This window comes from Arachis ipaensis, chromosome B09 (assembly GCF_000816755.2).
Source record: "Arachis ipaensis cultivar K30076 chromosome B09, Araip1.1, whole genome shotgun sequence".
Classification (NCBI taxonomy): domain Eukaryota; kingdom Viridiplantae; phylum Streptophyta; class Magnoliopsida; order Fabales; family Fabaceae; genus Arachis; species Arachis ipaensis.
Window position 1 is genome coordinate 136,096,103 of NC_029793.2, and position 21,906 is coordinate 136,118,008.

The 21,906-nt window shown below is 39.6% G+C and overlaps 1 protein-coding gene across 1 annotated transcript; it reads right to left on the minus strand.

Moving 5' to 3' along the window:
- On the minus strand, positions 247–19,007 carry LOC110266958. The gene is made up of 3 exons (XM_021112054.1): positions 18,891–19,007; positions 509–886; positions 247–421 (listed from the first exon to the last, which is right to left on the minus strand). The coding sequence occupies exons 1-3, from the start codon at positions 19,005–19,007 to the stop codon at positions 305–307; spliced, it is 612 nt and encodes a 203-aa protein (XP_020967713.1). The 3' UTR covers positions 247–304.

The window sequence follows — 21,906 nt, forward strand, 5'->3', positions numbered from 1 at the left end:
TGTTACTACGCCCAATTACTTTAATAATACACCCAAATATAACCGGTATACACACAAAATGAGTCCTAGCATATATCAATTGAAAAACCAACAAAGAGGTATGGAAATTCAGAAATTTCAATTGTTAGCCTCTTTAGGATTTGATTGTATATGTATAGTAAATTTAAAACAAACAAATATAAATAAAACATTAATTTCTAACATAAACAGTAGCATTTAAAAAATATATATAAAAAAAAATGTCAAACACAAGAGAATGCAGAAATACACCTAAAAAACTAAATGTTACACCAATATACTGTCACTATACACCCAAAAATCTATCCCCTGCTGCTGGATCCTTGAACTGATAATTTATAACATGTCCATGATATTCGCTGGAATTTAGTTGCACCACTAATGCAGCATCAAAAAGGTTTAACTGGAAATAATAAACTCACATATTAGCAAAACTATTAACAAAATAATTAAACTCAATTACCACCTATTTAAAGAACATCACTTTTACCTCGCTTAGAGCTTTCGTTTTCTTCTTCTTTGAGGCATTTGCAATCTGTTTGTCCAACTTTGAACCTAGCCTATTTTTTGGACGTCCTCTTGTTCGAACCCTTGGAGGGCTTTGAAGCTCGTTAACGGATTCCAAGTTAGCATCTTCGTGAGATAACGAACACGTCCCATTCCTTTTGGCTTTCAGTTCTTCCATCTCAACCACGATATTATCGTAGGCGCGGTGCAGAATGGCGATGAACTCCTCGAATTTCGATGCAAGTTCGCATATATTTTGCGAACAAAACACCAATTTCTCAAACCTCTTGCTTCTTGGCTCCAATAGTGGCTCATCGTGGTTGCACTTGATGTGTGTATGTCTCCTCTTTATGTTCTTACTCTATCGTTCCAATATATATCTCAGTGACACTTGGGTTACTCGTTCAAAGCTTAACACGCTTAGGGCGTAACGGCACAATATCCCTCTTGACTCGAATAATAAGCACTGCATTTCACTTGGGCTGCTACTGAGTCGTAACCAACCGCAAACTTGTTGAATGTTGAGCTGAAAACTTGTTCTCAAACTTTGTATACCAAATAGCTTAGAGCGGAGTTCGTTAATCTTGTGATGCAATTCACCTTCCCTATGAATTGTGTTTGGACTTTCCTAAACTTTTGGTGAGTGTACACATGTTAAAACTGAGCTTCTATGGAGGATTTTGTTGCACACAGTATGACCGTGTGAAAATCTACAGCATCCAATTCTCTCTCTCTTTGCTCCCTGCTTTCGACGCAATTATCATATTGTTTGATGAATTGAATAAGTGAGCTATTCCGAGTAATGAACTTATTAAAAAATGCATGCATACTCTCGCTCTTTTGTGTGCTCCTCATCCCGTCCCAAAAGTGGTGATCCAGATAAATTGGAATCCATATATGACGGTCTTCATAAAGCTCTGCAAAATACACCCAAATTAGACTATAATACACCCAAAAACATTAATTTTACACCTCTGCTGCATATTTTAAACGTCATTACCTGAAAGCCACTTGTTGTCCACAAGACCATACTTCAGCAGAAAATCATTCTAATTCCTATCAAATGATTCTTTGGTATGAGAGTTCCAAACAACATGGCTCATTTCTTGTTCTATTTCTATGTGTCCCTTGTAGCCATTTAATTTGTCTAGAATCTTCTTCATGATGTGCTAAATACACCAACGGTGAATTGTTGTGGGCATACAAGCCTCGATAGCCCTTTGCATCGATGCACATTGATAGGTGAGAATCCCTTTTGGAGTCTTTCCTCCCATGCAACAAAGCCAACATTGAAATAACCATTTGAATTATTAAATATCTTCGTTTTTCATCAAAGCGCATCTAAGAAGTGTTGACTGACTGTGATGATTCACCCCGACAAAAGAACCACAAACCAAATTATACCTGAAATAGATTACAACAAAACAAAATTAAAATAATTAAATACACCCAAATAATGAGCTTATACACCCAAAAACATCCAATATACACCTCTGCAGTAGATTCATAAAACAACATCAATTCAGCATCATAAACCACAACAGTATATTACCTGTTTGTATTGTAGGTGGTGTCGAATGAAATAACATCTCCAAAATACTCACAGGCAGCTCTACTCCTTGCGTCTACCCAAAAAGCAAGCTTAATCGACTGATCGTCCTCGAGTTCGAGCTCGAAAAAGAAATTCTGATTATTCTCTTTCATTCTTAATAAGTATTTCCCAAATTCTTTTGCATTGTCTTGTTCCGAAACATTCTGCACTTTTCTCGTGATGTAATTCCTCATGTCTTTTTCGATAAAATTTAACTTGCGGTGACCCCTGACTACTGCAACAAATGAGTGGTAAGTTTTGCTTGGTCTGATGCCCGCTTCCTCGTTATTCTCTATTGTACGACGCACGTACATGCTTAGTTCCCTGTGCTATTTGAGCATCTCTGCTTGATTTGGATAGCAAGAATGTGAATGATGCAACACAACCTTCGAATGATCCAAACACCAACGTCCTTCAATATGTGTACATAAATTCTTGCAGGAAATTTAAACCAGCAGAGGGATTTGTCTTCTCGGTGGGAGATATTTTCGATTTCTATTTTCCCTCTCTGCTACATGTAATCAATTGATTCTTAATTTCGTTTCCCTTCTTATTTGTGTTCCGAACTCTTGTAGAAAACCTACAGCCTTCGCATAATCCTTGTAGAATTTTGCAGCATCTTCAAGGGTGTTAAAAGTCATCCTAACCTTGAGAATAAATTGGTCATCAACAACTCACAGGGGCTGCAAAATACACCCAAAATACACCATATTAAACAGAAACTAAAATAATTCAACTAAAAGAATAAGACAATTCACCCTCCGTCAGATGAAAAGTCATTAACTACAAATACACCCAAACTTTCTTAAAATACACCCAAATATTCCTGATCTACACTCAAACTTCTTTGATGCAGGTTGGACTTTTCATGTTAAGTATAGCTCGGCATTTATCCGAGTTCGCCTCAATTCCTCGTTGTGTTAGCATGAAACCCAGGAATTTGCTGGTTTCTACTGCAAAGGTACACTTCGCGGGATTAAGTCGCATGCCATGCTTTCTGATGGTGTCGAACACTTTGGCGAGGTCGGACAGTAATGATTCCTCACTTTGTGTTTTTACCAACATGTCGTCCACATATACCTCCATGAGTTTCCCGATATGGTCTGCGAAGACCTTATTCATTAATCTTTGGTAGGTAGCTCCTGCGTTTTTTAGTCCGAATGGCATGACAACATAACAGTAATTTGCTTTTGGGGTTAGGAATGAGGTCTTTTCTTGATCAGGTGGGTACATTGGGATTTGATTGTATCCCAAATACGCATCCATGAAGGAAAGGTACTTGTATCCGGAGGAGGCATCCACTAGAGTGTCTATGCTTGGGAGTGGATAGGGATCTTTTGGGCAAACTTTATTGAGGTCGGTGTAATCAGTGCACATCCGCCATTTCCCATTTGAATTTTTCACCAATACAACGTTGGCTAGCCATAGTGGATATTTGACTTCTCTTATGAATCCTGCCTCCAGTAGAGCTTGTACCTGTTCTTCCACAACTTGGGATCTCTCCGGTCCGAGCTTCCTATGCTTCTATTGTACTGGTCAAGATTCTGGGTATACTGCCTGTTTCGAGGGTTACCTAAAACTGGAGGTCGATCTCGGATGAGATCTTCGGTACTGGTCGAAGATGACGTGTCCGGCTGGCTGGTGGCGGCCGGAGCTGTTGTGTCCGACTTGTCGGACTTGCTGCACTGCTGATCCGTGACCACCGGAGGGTGGGGGTACCTGCAAGAGACTCTGATGCTTAAGTTAGCATGGGTATTAAACAGGTGTTATGTAGAATCAGAGTATGAGTTATACCTGGGTGCTCCAGTGTATTTATAATGATGAGATGTGACCTTTTGGATAAGATAAGTTAGTTATCTTATCTTATCTTTATCTTTGAGTTGAGGTCAGCGTATCTTCAATGGAACCCCTTTCATCTCTATAGGCTTAGGCCGCCTTAGGATTCGGGTCGTGTTCCTCTATTTGGGCCCTTAATCTGGGCTCTCCTATTGATTTGGCCGAGCTCTTTGAGAAGAGGTCGGATAGTCTGACCTGAAGAGGTTGGTCGCTCTACCTCGAATCATCCCAGGTCGGATAGCTCGACCCAGGGTATGAACAGTGCCCCTGCTTGAGCTCGATCTTCTTTTTGAGGTCGAGTCCTTGACTTCGGTTCATCTTAAAGTTGAACTCAAGCATTTGTCGATTCCTTTCTTTGAAGTCTTTTTTGAATGTAGAACGTTTTTCTCTAGAAGCGCGCGCTTTTGTATTAGCGCTTTTTGGGAACGCAAGCGGTTTTAATATCCGCATTTAATTGGCATTAATTTTCCCTTCATTCTCTCTTGGCTTTTATTTTGAATTTCGCGATCAAAAACGGTTTCTCTTCTTCATTTCTTCTTCGTAACTTCTCCCTTTACTCTCTCGTTTTCTGTTTCTGCTCTCTGTCTTCCGTTTTTTGCTTTCTTGTGTTTGCGGCGTCGCTTGGCGTTTTTCTGGGCAGCCCTTATCTCTGCGTTTCCACTCTTCCTCGAAGCTTCTTCCGTCTCCAGGTTAGTCCCATTTCATATTTTCCTCGTTGTTTTTGACTTTGCGATGGAGTTTTCCTTTTGATCTTCTTTTTGGAGAAAGTTTGGATCTTTCTGTTTTCATCATTCTTGATTTATTGCATGCTCTGGAATTTCTTCGTTATTTTTTGTGCGAATCTTTTTCTTGTTGCTTGAATCTTTTTTATTTTGCATGTTACCGTCGTTTCTGTTTGTGCCTTGGCTGATGATTTTTGCTTGATTAAGAAGTTTGTGCCTTTGTTGCTTGACCTTTTTGGTATTTCTGATACATTGTAGAAGTAGTGCTTTTTGCTGGTAAACTGTAGAAGGGTGGACTTTTTTGCGTTTTTGCTTCCTTTGTTTTCTTTCTGGATTTTATTTTGATGAGTGCTGGGATATGAGCTGTAGAAATATCTTGAAGACCTTGTTTGTTTACTGCCTCCAAGGGATGCCCCGAGACTTTTGTCTTAAGTCTTGGGGTTTTCCCTTTTTGTTTATCCGCCTGTCGAGATGTTTTGCCCCCTGTCCGAGATATTTTTGAGTAATCCATTCTTCTTTTCTTTTGTAGGATTTAGTTGACCTCATGTCTTCTCGAAATAATGTTGTAGAGATGCCTTCCCAGGTCCCTGCGGGTATGGCCGATTGGGTGGACTCCATGGTTCTCATGTGTGTCTCGCTGGTTGATTCTGAGTTTTGTGCTCAGCTTAGGCAGTTTCATAGTGTCTGTAGTAGTTCTGGTGACGAGAAGAACTATGAGCTTGTTCCTCCTTCTTCTGACGAGAGAGTCTGCTTCTCGACTCGAGTTGTTGATAATCGCCCCTTCTTTTATGCTTACGATTTTTCCTTTGGTCAATTGGGTATTACCCTTCCTTTTACTCAATTTAAAACCGACTTGTTATGGTCTTGTAATGTTGCCCCTTCTCAACTTCACCCCAACTCCTGGGGTTTTATAAAAATTTTCCAGTTGCTGTGCGACAGTTTTGGTATTCCTGCTTCCCAATCTCTCTTTTTCTATCTGTTTGTTTTGACTAAGCCCGGTGTGGTAAAAAAGAAGTCAGCTTGGGTCTCCTTTTGTTCTACCCAAGAAAAGAAGGTTTTTCCCATGTTTGACGAGTTGTTCCGTGATTTTAAGAACTACTTTTTCAAGGTCCGAGCTGTTGAAGGAGCTCGCCCCTTTTTCTGGATGAGAATGATGAACCTGCTTTTCCCTTGGAATGGCAAAAAGATGTGAGGGTCTCCCGGTATTCGTGGGAGATGTTGGATGAGGCCGAGCGAGCCTTTGTGACTATCTTGGAAGAATGCTGGGATCAACCTCCCCATCTTGACACAAAGAAATTTCTGACCAATCCTTCTCTTCTTCTAACTGAACTGGGTATTTTGTTTACGTTGCTTGTAGCTGTCTTTTCCGACTTATTCGACTTATAGCTGAACTTTCTGTTTTGCTTGCAGAGGCAATGAAGAATAATGAAGCTATGAAAGCTTTTAAGAGGACACAGAGGGCGACTGCTGCCAGAAATGTTGCTGCCAGGGCAGCTGGGGAGGGATCCTCCCAGGCGCGCGAGAAGCCATCAGTGCAGAGTTCTGCTGGTGTGAAGAAAGTGATTCCTACACCCCGAGTTCGTTTGGTAGATCCTCACATCGCCTCTGCTGCTCCTTCTGTTGCTCCTCCCAATAAAAAATAAAAGACTGCTGAGCCCTTCAACCTTGATGCTCCTGATTTTAATGCTATTGAATTTGTGGATCAACAAATCGGTCCCTACGGTGCTCTCTCCATAGATGATGTGTCCATCCTTCATCACTTGGAATTCATGGCCCGAAATCATGTGAAGATGGCATATATGTCTACTGCCATATATCGGACTGCTCAGAATCTCCCTCTCCACGCCATTAAAGCGTTTATGGAGAAGGCGAAACAAGAGTTTGATCGGATGAAGGAGTTAAATGAGGAGGCGAGTTCTCAGTCATTGGCAGCTTCGTTGAGGTTGGCTGAGGACGCCGTCTTGATGCACAAGGATAGTTATGTTACCTCTTATCGAGAGGTGCTGCGCCTGAGGGAGGAGCTCGACCATGCCCGGGAAGATTATTCTGAGCTTCAAGGTCATCTCATTGGCAGCGTGACTGCTGCTTACGAGAACTTGAAGGAGCAAGTTTGGGTCATTGCTCCCGAGGCCGATCTCACCCTTTTCAGCCTGGATAATATAGTCAGGGATGGCAAGATTGTCCCTGGTGATGAGGGTGATGATGATGATGTTGTTCCTCCCCCTGTGCCTTCTACCAAAGTGCCGACCTCTTCGGTTCCTCCTGCTGTGCCCGACTCGGATTGCCAGATCCTGAATCGGGAGGATGGAACTGTGAATGCTGTGCCGATCCAGACTCGCCCTCCTTCTCCTTGTCCTGATGCTGCCAAGAAGGTTCCTGAAGCTTGCTAATCTTTTTTTGAAAATTTGTGTAGTTGGCCCGACTTGTGGGCTCTTTTAGAACTTTTTTTATTTATTTGCTGACGTTTTCTAGTTGCTTGTCTAGCAACTTTTTATTTTGAAAAACAAAAGGTAACTTGTTATCTCTTTGTGGTAGGTTTTGGTGGCCTTCCGGGCCTTATAACTTTATAAAGTAAAAGTAGTTGTTTGTCTTGACATCTTTTTTATTTTTCTATTTGATGTTCGAAATCTTGCCGCTCGACCTCCTTGGATTACTTTGTTGTTTATAGCTTGAATCCTTTGTGGTTACGATTTGTGGGGTCCAACTTGTTTCTCGATTTTCCGTATTTGTGGCCGGTTCCTTTGCGTTGGTCCCTTTCTAAGTTATTATTGTAATCCCCTCTTTCAGAGATTACTTTTATAACCGTTTTATAGGAGATTGACTTCGTTAGGTCGATCTCTTTTTAAGTTATTTTTGTAAACCTCCTTCTTAGACCTTTGTCAGGTCTCTTTCAGGGATTACTTTGATAACTTCTTGGTAGTAGGAGTCCGACTTGGTTATGTCAGTCTCCCTTAAGTTATTTTTTGTAGTCCTCTTTCTTGGATCTTTGTCAGATCTCTTTTAGGGACTACTTTGATAACTTCTTGGTAATAGGAGTCCGACTCGGTTATGTCGGTCTCCCTTAAGTTATTTTTTGTAGTCCTCTTTCTTGGATCTTTGTCAGATCTCTTTCAGGGACTACTTTAATAACTTTTTGTTAGTAGGAGTCCGACTTGGTTATGTCGGTCTCCCTTAAGTTATTTTTTGTAGTCCTATTTCTTGGATCTTTGTCAGATCTCTTTCAGGGACTACTTTAATAACTTTTCGTTTGTAGGAGTCCGACTTGGTTATGTCGGTCTCCCTTAAGTTATTTTTTGTAGTCCTCTTTCTTGGATCTTTGTCAGATCTCTTTCAGGGACTACTTTAATAACTTTTCGTTTTGGGATGACTTTGTTATGTCGGGCCCTTCTAAGTTAAAGTAATCCTCTTTAATAGGGTTGGCCAGACCTCTTTCCAGGGTTTACTTATAACTTGGTTTGACTTGGTTCGACTTCTTAACGTTCGACCAGTCTTTAAGTTATTATTTTAGCGATCCGTAAGACCACGTCAGGTTCTTTTTTAGATCACTTTCGATAACTTCTTACATTATTCTGTGTTCATCTTTGCCAATTTATAGAAAGTGGTTGTCATCTCTAGATCGTCTTTTGGGTGAATCGCATTTTCACCTTTATCGGATGGTTTGTCTTTATCGTGATCGTGCAGTGAAATTCTTTTTCACTTTCTGCCGATCTGTTGCTTTATAATCGGACGATGAATGCTTCAAATTAATGCGTCTTGAAATCTTTGTAGAATATCTAAAATATATTTTATTTAAAGGGAAAGTGCAAATAGATACATATAGGATATGGGATTGTCTGAGTCTCAACTTGGTGCCTCATTAAAAAACCTTTTCAGGAAAAAGAGTGCATCCAATGATGGGATCTTTTATCTCTTCTTAACTGTAGTACCTTCTTAGGTTGCAAGCGTGCCACGATCTGGGAAGCTCTCGTCCATCGAGTTCAGACAATCTGTAATAGCCCTTTCCAAGCACTTCTACAACTCGGTAGGGTCCTTTCCAGTTTGCTGCCAGCTTTCCTTCTCCTGGTCGAGTTGTTCCGATATCGTTTCGGATTAGGATGAGATCATTCTCTGCAAAACTTCTCGGCACTACCTTTCGGTTATATCTGGAAGCCATTCGGCGCTTTAGAGCTTCTTCCCTGATCCGAGCTCTTTCCTGGAGTTCGGGTAACAAGTCGAGCTCTTCTCTCTGAAGTTGGGAGTTTGCTCCCTCATTATAGTGAACTACTCTGGGTGACCCTTCCTCGATTTCTACTGGAATTATTGCCTCTATTTCGTATGCTAATCGAAAGGGGGATTCCTTCGTGGTGGAATGTGGCGTTGTTCGATATGCCCATAAGACCTGTGGAAGCTCTTCTGCCCAGGCTCCCTTTGCATATTGTGATCTCCGTTTTAATCCGGCCAGTATGACTTTGTTAGCAGCTTCGGCCTATCCGTTAGCTTGTGGATGTTCAACGGAGGTGTACTGGTGCTTTATATTCAAGTCGGCTACTAGTTTTCTGAAACCTGCATCTGTGAATTGGGTGCCATTGTCTGTGGTTATTGAGTATGAAACCCCAAACCTTATGACAATATTTCTATATAAGAATTTCCGGCTTCTTTGAGCGGTGGCATTGGCTAGGGGCTCTGCCTCGATCCACTTTGTAAAGTAATCTACCCATACTATGAGAAATTTAACTTGTCCTGATCCCTGTGGGAAGGGGCCGAGAAGATCGAGTCCCCATTTTGCGAACGGCCAAGGCGAGGTCACGCTGATGAGCTCTTCTGGCGGGGCGATGTGAAAGTTGGCATGTTTCTGACATGGTGGGCATGTCTTTACAAATTCTGTGGCTTCTCTCTGTAGAGTTGGCCAATAAAATCCCGCCCGGAGCACTTTTTTGGCGAGAGCTCGGGCTCCGAGATGATTGCCACAGATACCACCGTGTATTTCCTCTAGCACTTCTTTTGTGTTGGAGGTTGGCACGCATTTTAGTAAAGGTGTTGAGATTCTTCTTTTGTACAGGATGTTATTTATGATGGTGTAGTACTGTGCCTCCCTTTTTAGCCTTTTTGCGTCCTTTTCTTCTGTGCGGAGCATTCCTGTTCTGAGGTAGTTGGCTATAGGGGTCATCCATCCTTGGTCCTGACTTGTTATAGTCAGGACTTTTTCCTCTTCCGAGATTGACGAGTTCTGCAACATTTCCTGGATGAGGCTTCTATTGTTGCCTCCTAGTTTGGTGCTGGCTAGTTTTGAGAGTGAGTCAGCTCGGGCATTTTGTTCGCGGGGTATGTGGCAGATCCTATACTCCCCTATTTGTTCGAGTTGTTCCTTGGTTTTATCCAAATACTTTTTCATGGTGGGATCTTTGGCTTGGTAGCTCCCTGTTATTTGCGATGTGACCACTTGTGAATCGCTGTAAATGTTGAGTTTTTGAGCTCCGACTTCTTTAGCCAGCTTTAAACCAGCTAATAATGCTTTATATTCCGCCTGGTTGTTTGAGGCCGGGAACCCGAACTTGAGGGAGAGCTCAACTTGGGTTCCTTGGTTGCTTTCTATTATCACGCCCGCACCACTTCCAGTTTTATTTGAAGAACCGTCCACGTAAAGATTCCATTCTGTGGGGGTTTCTAGGGCATCTGTGAATTCTGCGATAAAATCGGCCAGATACTGTGATTTGATGGCCGTCCGAGCTTCATATTGGAGGTCAAACTCTGACAACTCGACTGCCCATTGTAGAATTCTGCCTACTAGATCTGTTTTCTGCAATATTCTTTTTATGGGCTGGTTAGTTCGGACCTTAATGGTGTGAGCCTGGAAGTACGGGCGAAGTCATCGAGATGTTAGGATAAGAGTATAGGCAAAATTTTTCTATTTTCTGGTAGTTCAGCTCGGATCCCTGTAGTGCCTTGCTAATGAAGTAGACGGGTTGTTGTCCATTTTCGTCTTCTCTGACTAGTGCTGATGCTACTGCCTTGCTTCCCACCGCGAGGTATAATATGAGTGGTTCTCCAACTCGCGGTCGGGATAGGATAGGTGGTTGTCCTAAGAACTTCTTGAGGTCTTGGAAGGCTTGTTCGCACTCTATTGTCCATTCGAATTGTTTTCCCTTTCTTAAAGTAGCATAGAAGGGAAGAGATCTTGTCACGGCTCCCGCTAAGAATCGGGATAGGGCGGCCAGTCTCCCGTTGAGTTGCTGTACTTCTTTAACACAGGTTGGGCTCTTCATGTTGAGTATGGCCTGACATTTGTCTGGATTTGTCTCAATTCTTCTTTGAGTGAGCATGAAGCCTAAGAATTTGCCTGCTTCTACTGCAAAGGTGCATTTTGTGGGATTAAGTCGCATGTCATGCTTCCTAATGGTGTCGAATACTTGAGACAGGTCGGACAATAGTGTCTCTTCGCTTTGTGTTTTTATTAGCATGTCGTCCACATAGACCTCCATGATGTTTCCGATGTGATCCGAAAAAACTTTATTCATTAGTCTTTGATAAGTAGCTCCTGCGTTCTTGAGACCGAAGGGCATCACGATGTAACAGTAGTTTGCCTTTGGTGTTAAAAACGAGGTCTTTTCTTGATCTGGTGGATACATGGGAATTTGGTTGTATCCTGAATATGCGTCCATAAACAAGAGATATTTATATCCAGAGGAAGCATATACCAAGGCGTCAATACTTGGGAGTAGGTATGGATCTTTTGGACAAGCTTTGTTAAGATCGGTGTAATCGGTGCACATTCGCCACTTCCCATTCGATTTTTTTACCAGGACGACGTTGGCTAGCCATAGCGGGTATTTAACTTCTCTTATAAATCCAGCTTCCAGTAGTGCCTGTACTTGCTCTTCCACAGCCTGGGATCGCTCTGGCCCAAGCTTTCTTCGTCTCTGCTGTACTGGTCGAGATCCTGGGTAGACCGCCAACTTGTGGCACATTAGCTTAGGGTCTATGCCTGGCATGTCCGCGGCTTTCCATGCAAAGAGGTCGACATTATCTCGTAAGAATTGTATTAGCAATTCTTTTAAATCTCCTTTAAGGATGGTGCCGATATTAGTTGTTTTTTCCGAGGTGTCCCAGATTTGAATTTTTTCTATCTCGCCCTCTTGTTGGGGGCGAAGATCTTCTCGTCGTTGAACTCCGCCCAACTCGATTGCATGGAACTCTTCTCCTTTGCCTCTGAGGTTTAGGCTTTCGTTATAACAGCGTCGTGCCATCTTTTGGTCAGCTTTTATCGTGGCTATCCCTTTTGGAGTTGGGAACTTCATACACAGGTGTGGGGTCGAGATTATTGCGCCGAGTTGGTTGAGTGTTGTCCGACCTATGAGAGCATTGTAAGCTGAACTTACATTGACTACGATGTAGTCTATTTTGAGGGTCCTGGATTGGTCTCCTTTTCCGAAGGTTGTATGTAATGATATATATCCCAGTGGTCGACCCGGGGTATCTCCTAACCCGAATAGACTATTTGGATATGCCTTAAGTTCTTTTTCTTCTAAGCCGAGTTTGTCAAAGGCTGTCTTGAATAAGATGTCGGCAGAACTCCCTTGGTCTATTAAGGTGCGGTGTAGGTTGGCGTTTACCAATATGATGGTGATGACCATGGGATCGTCGTGTCCTGTGATGATGCCGGACGCATCCTCCTTAGTGAATGTTATCGCTGGGATGTTGAGTGCTTCCTCCTCTCCTTCGACGTGATATACTTCTTTGAGATACCTTTTGCGAGAAGATTTGGAGATCTCTCCTGTTGCGAATCCGCCATGTATCATGTGGACATGTCTTTCTGGTGTCCGAGGTGATCGTTCTGTTCGCTCGGTATCTTCATCCCTTCGTCTTTTTCTTTGATCATCATCTCGGGTGGCCAGGAATCGATCCAATTTTCCTTCCCTTACCAATTTTTCTATGATATTTTTTAAGTCGAAGCATTCGTTGGTGGCGTGTCCTCTGACCCGATGATATTCACAATATTCCTTCCGATTTCCTCCTCCCCTTTTTTCTTTGAGGGGCCGTGCTGGGGGGATTTTTTCTGTATGGCAGACTTCTTTGTATATTTCGACTATGGATGCTCTGAGGGGAGTATAATTATGGTATTTTTTAATTTTCTCCCCTTGTCGGTCTTCTTTTCTTTTGGATTCATTGTCTTTGTCACGGTAGGAGGCCCCTGATTTTGAAATCTCTCCTAACCGAGCATTTTCTTCCATGTTGATGTATTTTTCTGCCCGTTCCTGCACTTCGTCTAAGGAGGTCGGGTACTTTTTTGATATAGACTGGCTGAAAGGTCCCTCTCGTAGGCCGTTGATAAGTCCCATGATGGCGGCCTTTGTGGGTAAGCTTTGTATGTCCATGCATGTTTTGTTGAATCTTTCCATGTAGTTGCGGAGGCTCTCCCGATCTCCTTGTTTGATCCCTAGTAGATTGGGGGCATGTTTAGCTTTATCTTTCTGGATGGAGAATCTGGCAAGGAACTTTCCGGCTAGGTCGTCGAAGTTTGAGATGGACTTGGGAGGTAAGCTGTCGAACCATCTGATCGCCGTCTTCGTGAGGGTTGTTGGGAAGGCTTTGCAGCGAATGGCATCTGAGGCATCGGTAAGGTACATTCTGCTTCTGAAATTACTGAGATGATGATTGGGATCGGTGGTGCCGTCGTACAAAATCATATCCGGGAGTTTGAAGTCTTTTGGAATTTTGGTTTTCATGATTTCCCTGGTGAACGGATCATGTTCTTTGCGTGAGCTTTTCTCAGGAGTGACTCGAGGGGCTTTTAGATCGGCTTCTAATTGCTGTAACTTGTCTTCCAATTCTCTACGTCGCCGTACTTCCTTTTGTAGATCTTTTCCGATTTCTCGTTGTCGTTGGGTTTCTTCTTCAAGTTGTTTCAAGCGATCTTGAAGGGCTTCTATTGCTCCCGGTTTAGCTGAATTTTTGTCTCCGTTGGATTCCAAAGTGTCTTTTGGTGGGGCATCCGTATTTTTGTGCGGTGTTCTATTTTCTAGATCTGAGTCGTGGTCGTTGTCATGGTTGTCCGCCATGGTGATGGGATGACTTCCAGGTTCCCCGGCAACGGCGCCAATGTTCCGAGGGTTACCTGAAACTGGAGGTCGATCTCGGATGAGATCTTCGGTACTGGTCGGAGATGACGTGTCCGGCTGGTTGGTGGTGGCTGGAGCTGTTGTGTCCGACTTGTCGGACTTGCTGCACTGCTGATCCGTGACCACCAGAGGGTGGGGGGGTACTTGCAAGAGACTCTGATGCTTAAGTTAGCATGGGTATTAAAAAGGTGTTATGTAAAATCAGAGTATGAGTTATACCTGGGTGCTCCAGTGTATTTATAATGATGAGATGTGACCTTTTGGATAAGATAAGTTAGTTATCTTATCTTATCTTTATCTTTGAGTTGAGGTCAGCGTATCTTCAATGGAACCTCTTTCATCTCTATAGGCTTAGGCCGCCTTAGGATTCGGGTCGTGTTCCTCTATTTATGCCCTTAATCTGGGCTCTCCTGTTGATTTGGCTGAGCTCTTTGAGAAGAGGTCGGATAGTCTGACCTGAAGAGGTTGGTCGCTCTACCTCGAATCATCCCAGGTCGGATAGCTCGACCTAGGGTATGAACACCGCCAGTTTGTGGCACATTAGTTTGGGATCTATGCCCGGCATGTCTGCAGCCTTCCATGCAAAGAGGTCGGCATTATCCCTTAGGAACTGTATCAAAGGCTCCTTTATGTCTTTTTTCAAGGTTGCCCCAATATTTATTATTTTATCCGGGATATCTCCAATCTGGACTTCCTCGATCTCGCCTTCTGGTTGTGGACGAAGTTCCTCCCGACCTCGAATTCCCCGGAGTTCGATAGTGTTGATTTCTTCTCCTTTTTCTCTAAGGTTCAGACTTTTGTTGTAGCAGTGTCGCGCAATTTTCTGGTCTCCTTTTATTGTGGCGATCCCTTCTGGAGTTGGAAACTTCATGCATAGATGTGGAGTTAAAACTACTGCGACAAGCTGATTTAGTGTTGTCTGACCTATCAGGGCATTGTATGCTGAGCTCACGTCTACTACGATGTAGTCTATGTTGAGTGTCCTTGATCGGGTTCCTATTCCAAAGGTTGTGTGTAGTGAGATATATCCAAGTGGTTGGATTGGAGTGTCTCCTAGTCCGAACAAACTATTCGGATATGCTCTGAGCTCTTTTTTCTGTAGGCCGAGTTTGTCGAAGGCGAATTTAAACAAAATATCTGCCGAGCTTCCTTGGTCCACCAGTGTGCAGTGGAGATTGGCATTGGCCAATATGATAGTAATGACCATGGGATTATCATATCCCGGGATGATACCTGCCGCGTCTTCCTGGGTAAAAGTAATAGTAGGGAGGTCGGATGATCCTTATTCTCCTCCAACGTGATATACTTCTTTAAGGTGCCTTTTGCGAGATGATTTGGAGATCCCTCCTCCTGTGAATCCTCCATTTATCATGTGAACGTGCCTCTCCGGAGTGTGGGGTGGTCGTTCAGCTCGACCGACCTCTTCGTCCCTTCTTCTTTTTCTAGGTTCATCCGTTTTGTTGGCTAAGTATCGATCAAGTCGCCCCTCTCTTACCAATTTTTCTATGACATTCTTTAAGTCGAAGCACTCGTTTGTAGGATGTCCATAGATCCAGTGGTATTCATAGTATTCTGTCTGATTTCTCTCTCCTTTTTTGCCCTTGATTGGACGAGGTGGTGGAATCTTCTCAGTGTGTCATACTTCTCGGAAAACGTCCACAAGAGACACCCAAAGAGGTGTGTAATTGTGGTATTTTTTAGGCTTCTCTCCATGTTGATCTTCTTTTTTTTTTGGAGTCTTTATCCTTATCCCGGGAGGAGTAGGGGAATCCGGATTTTGAGGTCTCTCCTAACCGAGAATTTTCTCCCATGTTGATATACTTCTCTGCTCGTTCTTGCACTTCTTTTAAAGATGTTGGGTGTTTCTTTGATATAGAATGACTAAAGGGTCCTTCCCGCAGGCCATTGATGAGACCTATAATGGCTGCTTCTGTTGGTAGGCTTTGTATGTCCAGACATGCTTTGTTGAATCTTTCCATGTAAGATCGAAGACTCTCCCGATCTCCTTGTTTGATTCCTAATAGGCTTGGGATGTGTTTGGTTTTGTCCTTCTGAATGAAAAATCTGGCAAGAAACTTCTTGGCTAGGTCATCAAAACTTGTGATGGACCTGGGAGGCAGACTGTCGAACCACTTAATAGCTGTCTTTGTTAGGGTTGTTGGGAAGGCTTTGCAATGAATAGCGTCCGAGGCATCGGTGAGATATATTTTGCTTCTGAAATTACTGAGATGATGACTTGGATCGGAGGTACCGTCGTATGGGGTCATGTTGGGTGCTTTAAAATCCTTCGGAACTTTAGCTTTCATGATTTCTTTGGTGAAGGGATCTCGATCTTTGGGGGAGTTGTCCTCGTGACCGGTTGAATGGTTTTGGTTTTTAGGTTGGCTTTGAGTTTTAGGAGCTTGTCTTCCAACTCTCGGCGTCACCTAGTTTCTCTTCGGAGGTCTCTTTCAGCTTCCCGCTGATGTTCAGCCTCCTGTTCGAGCTGCTTAAGCCGATTTTGTTGTTCTCGGAGGGCTTCTAAAATTTCCGAATTTGGGGAATGCTTTTCTCCATTTTGCTGAGGTGTGTCTTTGGGTGTGGTGTCCGCATTCTTGTGCGGAATCCTGTTTTCCAAATCAGAGTTGTGATCGTTGTCAATGTCATCCGCCATGATGATGGGATGACTTCCAGGTTCCCGGCAACGACGCCAATGTTCCGAGGGTTACCTAAAACTGAAGGTTGATCTCGGATGAGATCTGCTGTGGTGGCTGGAGCTGTTGTATCCGACCTGGTGGAACTGGTGGAGCTGGAGATGCTGCTGATCTTTCGTCACCGGAGGGTGGTGGTACCTGCAAGAGACTCCGATGCTTAAGTTAGCATGGGCTTTAAGCAGGTTTTTAGTAGAATCATAGTATGAGTTATACCTGGGTGCTCCAATGTATTTATAATAGTGTGGAGTGACCTTTCCGGATAAGATAAGTTAGTTATCTTATCTTATCTTCTGAGCGAAGTCATCTTATCTTTCTAGGCTTTAGTTGCCTTTAGATTGGGCTATGTCCCTTTATTTGGGCCTGCTTGGGCTCCCTGTAGCGATTTGGCCGAGCTCTTTGAGAAGAGGTCGGGAATTCCAGACCTGAAGAGGTCGGTCGACTTGTCTTTAATCGGCCCGGATCGTACAGCTCGACCCAGGGCATGAACAGAGATGAAAACGTTCACGCAAAAATCAAAATTCTTTAAAGACCTATTTAAATATATACTTAAAAAAATAATGTCCTACAATAATCAACAACTAATTTATTATTTAGTTTGAGTTTATTTCTTGACGAATAAAAATTTGACGATAAAATTTATTACATATATGATTTATTGACTGATTTTTTTTATGTATTTTTTGTTCAATAAATTAAAAATTAATTTATTATAAATTTAAATTTATTTAAAATTTTGTCTAATGGATTGTTGCATATATAAAGAATGATTCGAATTCCGAACAATTACTTATTAACTTTTATTATAATAGTGTTTACGTTTTTTTCTTCTTCTTCATGATACTATTTTTTTCATGATATTATTTCTACTAAAAATTAGTGTGTTTTTGGGAGGATTTTATGGTATTTCTCAACTCGACAAGTTAAAGAATAATTATCGTAAATTTAAACTCTATTTAAAAATTTATCGTTGAGTAATAAATTGATGCATACCCAATCCAGTAAACCAAAATCTAGTTGGTTTACTAAAAAGCTAGTTTTATTCATGTAATCTACCCCCATTCCAATAATTTGATTCAGCCCAATTACACTACTTTTTTTGGTCAAGAGTTTGTTCGACCTAGTCTATATCAGCTTTCTAGTATGTAGTCCAAAATCGATGTTGTGCGGGCTTGTTTTGATGGGTTTTGTGAACTTATTCAATTACTAATCATCCCAACATGAAACCCTTTGTCCAAAACCAACAACTATGAGTAATTGACATGAATAAATAAGGATGGCAACCGGTCTCTATGGTGCCCCCGCCTCCAAAACTTGTCCCTATCCCCATCCTGTTCTTGCAACGGACAATAGAGACCCTGCATCTACTGAAGATTAGGGTTTTTGCGGATTTTTATTAAAAAAAAATTGAATAAAATAAAAAAACAGAAAAAATAAAAAAATATAGATAATTCTCAATTTTTATTACAAACATAATTTTCATTATCTCTAAATACTTAAACAATAATAAATAACAAACATTTCTACTAAAATATTAAAACACCAAATATAGTCAAAAACTAAAACATAATTCTCGAGCCTTCTTTCATCCTATAATGGTAGTGATAGTAAATTTTGATTTATTTGAATCTTACATCGAACAAAAAATCACAAATCACAGAAATCACAAAATTTTAAAGAAATCACAAAAATCAAATCACATAAATTATAATGAACAGAATTAAAATCAGAAATAATACTATAATAATTAAAAAATTTTTTAAAGTAAATTAAAATTAACAAGTTCTTTAAAGCATATTAAAATAAATCAGAACAAATTCTTCAAAATAAATTAACAAATTCTTCAAAACAAATTAAAATTAACAAATTCTTCAAAGTAAATTAACGAGTTTTCAAAGCAAAATAAAATTAACAAATTTTTCAAAGCAAATTAAAATAAATCAGTACAAGTTCTTCAAAGCAAATTAAAATTACAGAAATAATATAATAGATGAACCCTAAAACCATAATAGAATGAATTTAAATGGTAGTTCACATAACTTGCCGAAAGCAAGAGCAGCTGAGTTGACGGTGAAAATCGATGACAAGGCGAAGAGGTGAAGACAAGAATAGGCGAAGAGGCTTTGAAGCGACACTGCTGCCTCAGCTGGCCGGATGTGACGACGATGTTGTGATTTGCGAACGAGATGACTAATGAGACCCAGGCACGCGAGGAGAGGGTATGAGCTTTGTGTTGGCGGCGGTGAGGGGGTAAGAGATGGCAGATGGCAGTGGTGACTAATAGTGGTGAGAGGAGAGGAGAGGGAGAATGAGCTTCAGAGTTCAGAGTGAGTGAGTGTGAGTGACAGTTAGGGTTGGAATTTTTAACTTCTCACTTTGGTGTGTGTGTGCGCGCGCGCGCACAGGAGTATTATTGTCATTTTACATATACGGAGATTATATGAGTCCCCATAAGACGGCCCCGTATAATAAACGGGTCCCCGTTTCCGCAGGTACAAAAATCCTCCCATATCTGCCCCTCGACGGGTAAATCTTCGCGGGTACCCATTCCGCTGGGGTTTTTGCCATTTCTATGAATAAATAGTTTGGAATTCAAGCAAATTAAATTAGTATAGTGGTTAGCTCACTAGTTTGCTTAAACAAGTGTTGGGATTCGAATCTCGACTACTAAATACAGCAACCAATTGATCAGCGACAAACTTTTGAATGGAGCTCCAATTCATGACAGATTAGTCCTTGTCCTGCCAAGATGTCCTAAACTAATCAAATTAATCTGATTCAATTTACTACTTATACAATTTATTGATAAGAAAATACCCCCATGTGTTTTAGTTCAAATTCCAAAAAATCAATATTTTTACAAACTTATAAATTTAAAACGGAACAATAAATGATTTCTAAAAATTTGATAAAAATTACCATTTGACTCATTAACATCTAAAGAATCATTACCGAGACTTTTGATGTTAAAAAAATTATTATAAAAGGTATAGCCTTCTAAGATGATATATGAGTTAAAACTTAAATTTTTTGAGTCAAATAGTTATACAATATAAAATAACCAACTATATTTATACAACATGTGATAATACGGTGGGAGATTAGTATAAAATGATAATTTAATTAGTATAGTATTTTAATTTTAATTATTTATTTACAAATTACATTTTGTATAAATATTGTTGGTCATTTTATATTATATAACTATCTATTATTTTTTACTCTGAAAATTTTAAACTTTAACTCTTATGTCACCTTAGAAGGATATACTTTATAATAACTTTTTTAACATCAAAAGTTCCGTTAATGATTCTTTTTAGGTATTAATAAGTAAAAGGATGGTTTATAAATCGTTTATTATTCCATTTTAAATTTATAAGTTTGTAAAAATATAAATTTTTTAAAAGTTGAACCAAAATACAAAATTTGAATTTTTATTCTTGTTCATTTTGATTTTTTTAATATTTTATTTGAATTCAAATAGGGTATATTTTATTGATATTTATGTTTTAAAGTTAATATAGAATAAATAAACAATTAAATCGAATAAAAAAATGTCAATAAGTTGTATAAGCAGTAAATTGAATCAGATTTATTCGATTTATTATGTATATGTTGTATAGTGATAATTCGATTTATATATTACACGCTTTTTCAACAGTAAATAATTTACTACTTAATATGCTAAATTAAATTCATTTGATTTTATTTATATATAAATTGATTAGGACAAATAAGTAAAAAAAATTAATTTAAAATATCTGTATAATTTTAAACTCTAAACTATTTATTTATGTGAATTATCTCATTTTTATTCAATAAAATGTATAAATCACAAAGGAAGTATGAACAAAAAATGTTAGTATGAAAATATTTTTGGAAATATGCTCTAAAGATGGGACTAGAGCGTGTTGCGCAGTGGGTCCGCCGAAGCTTCTTGCCCACTGCAAGAAGGTTTAACCTAGTTATTTTATTTTTTTTAGAAAAGAATAAATAGGTCTTTACAGATATTTAAATTTCTAACAATTTAAAAATATATTTAAATTTTTAATTTTTTTAAAATTTAAACATATTAATATCTTTCTGTTCATTTGGGTCTGACAGACCCAACAAAAAAATTAAACATAACTTCTGTTGTATTAATCTAACCGATATATAAATGCACACATAAAAGAATTTTTAAAAGGGACAAATTAGACCTAGAGATCAATATATTCTAATTTAAAAAAAAGTTAAAAATCTAAATATATTTTTAAATATTTAAAAATATAAATATTTGCAGAACAAAAAGTTAAGGATGTATTCGTTTTTTTCTCTGTTCTTTTTTTTAATTTGAATACAATGAAACTATAAGATGGATCACGTATTACGTATATAACGAGATGGAATTTCTAAACTCTTTTAAAAGTCTGATCATTCTTTCTCGCTAATAGCGAGAGACGTTTTAATTTTTCTTTTAATTTTAATCATAATCTGCGAGAAACAAAATATTAAATCGGTGTTCATGGTCTTCTACATCTCCAACACCTCGCAAACACACTTGCCAGAATTCTTCCGTCGCACGTCATGATACACAGGGTGGCATGTCTCTCTGAACCTTTTTTCTCCCCGCTCTCTTCTTGGGGTGGCTTGCTGCCAACACCATCTCCCTCTCCAATAGCAATGACGACAAGACGATGTTCTCCCGAGGAGTTACTTTATTTTATATGTAAATGCACATTAATTTTGTTTTTTAATACCACCCGTGATTAAATATTGAACAATAATTAGCAACTTGATCACAAACTAAGAAGCCATCAGGACATAACATTATCATATATATGTGATATGAACCGTTAAGCATTTTTATACCAACACGTTCATACTGTAACAATACTCAAAGAAATTAACAAAGAAAAGAAGGAATGGACTAGTTTGTTGAAAAGAGTCAATATATAATTTTCATGTTTTTTTTTTTCTCTTCTTGATGTGAGTGTTTTTGGGAGGGAAATAGAAAAATGAGAGATCAGCTTTTCACCAATTCACCATCTCGCAATATGCATAATGTGTCAAAAACTCGCACAGTGCGAAAAATAAAGATATCCACTTTTAGATTAATCACTCTATATGTCCAGAATGAAGAGTTACACCCGAAATCTTCTACTATCTATTCTGTCTATCTATCTATTTTATTATATAAAAATCAGATTTCTGCACTTAATAATGAAACTGACGTGGCATACTTCTGAGAGTATTTTTCGATTTATTTTTTTAATTTATTAAATACAAGTTATTACGGTGAATTAATTATAGCAACTAATTAATTTAATTATATATTTAAATATCACACAATTTATTATAATTTATATCAATTTTATTTGGTAGTATTTCTTAATTTATTTATTTTAATGTTTTGTTAGTATTTTTTAAATTTATTCTATTTAATTTATTAAATCAAATTAATTATG

What these genes read in the sequence shown, in the direction of transcription:
- LOC110266958 (XM_021112054.1), bottom strand. Translation starts at nt 19,007, where the DNA reads ATGGGTACCCGCGAAGATTTACCCGTCGAGGGGCAGATATGGGAGGAT. An exon ending in TGGGGACTCATATAATCTCC is followed by an intron (nt 887 to 18,890) that starts GTATATGTAAAA and finishes TTGGAACGATAG; the next exon opens with AGTAAGAACATAAAGAGGAG. An exon ending in AAACGAAAGCTCTAAGCGAG is followed by an intron (nt 422 to 508) that starts GTAAAAGTGATG and finishes TATTATTTCCAG; the next exon opens with TTAAACCTTTTTGATGCTGC.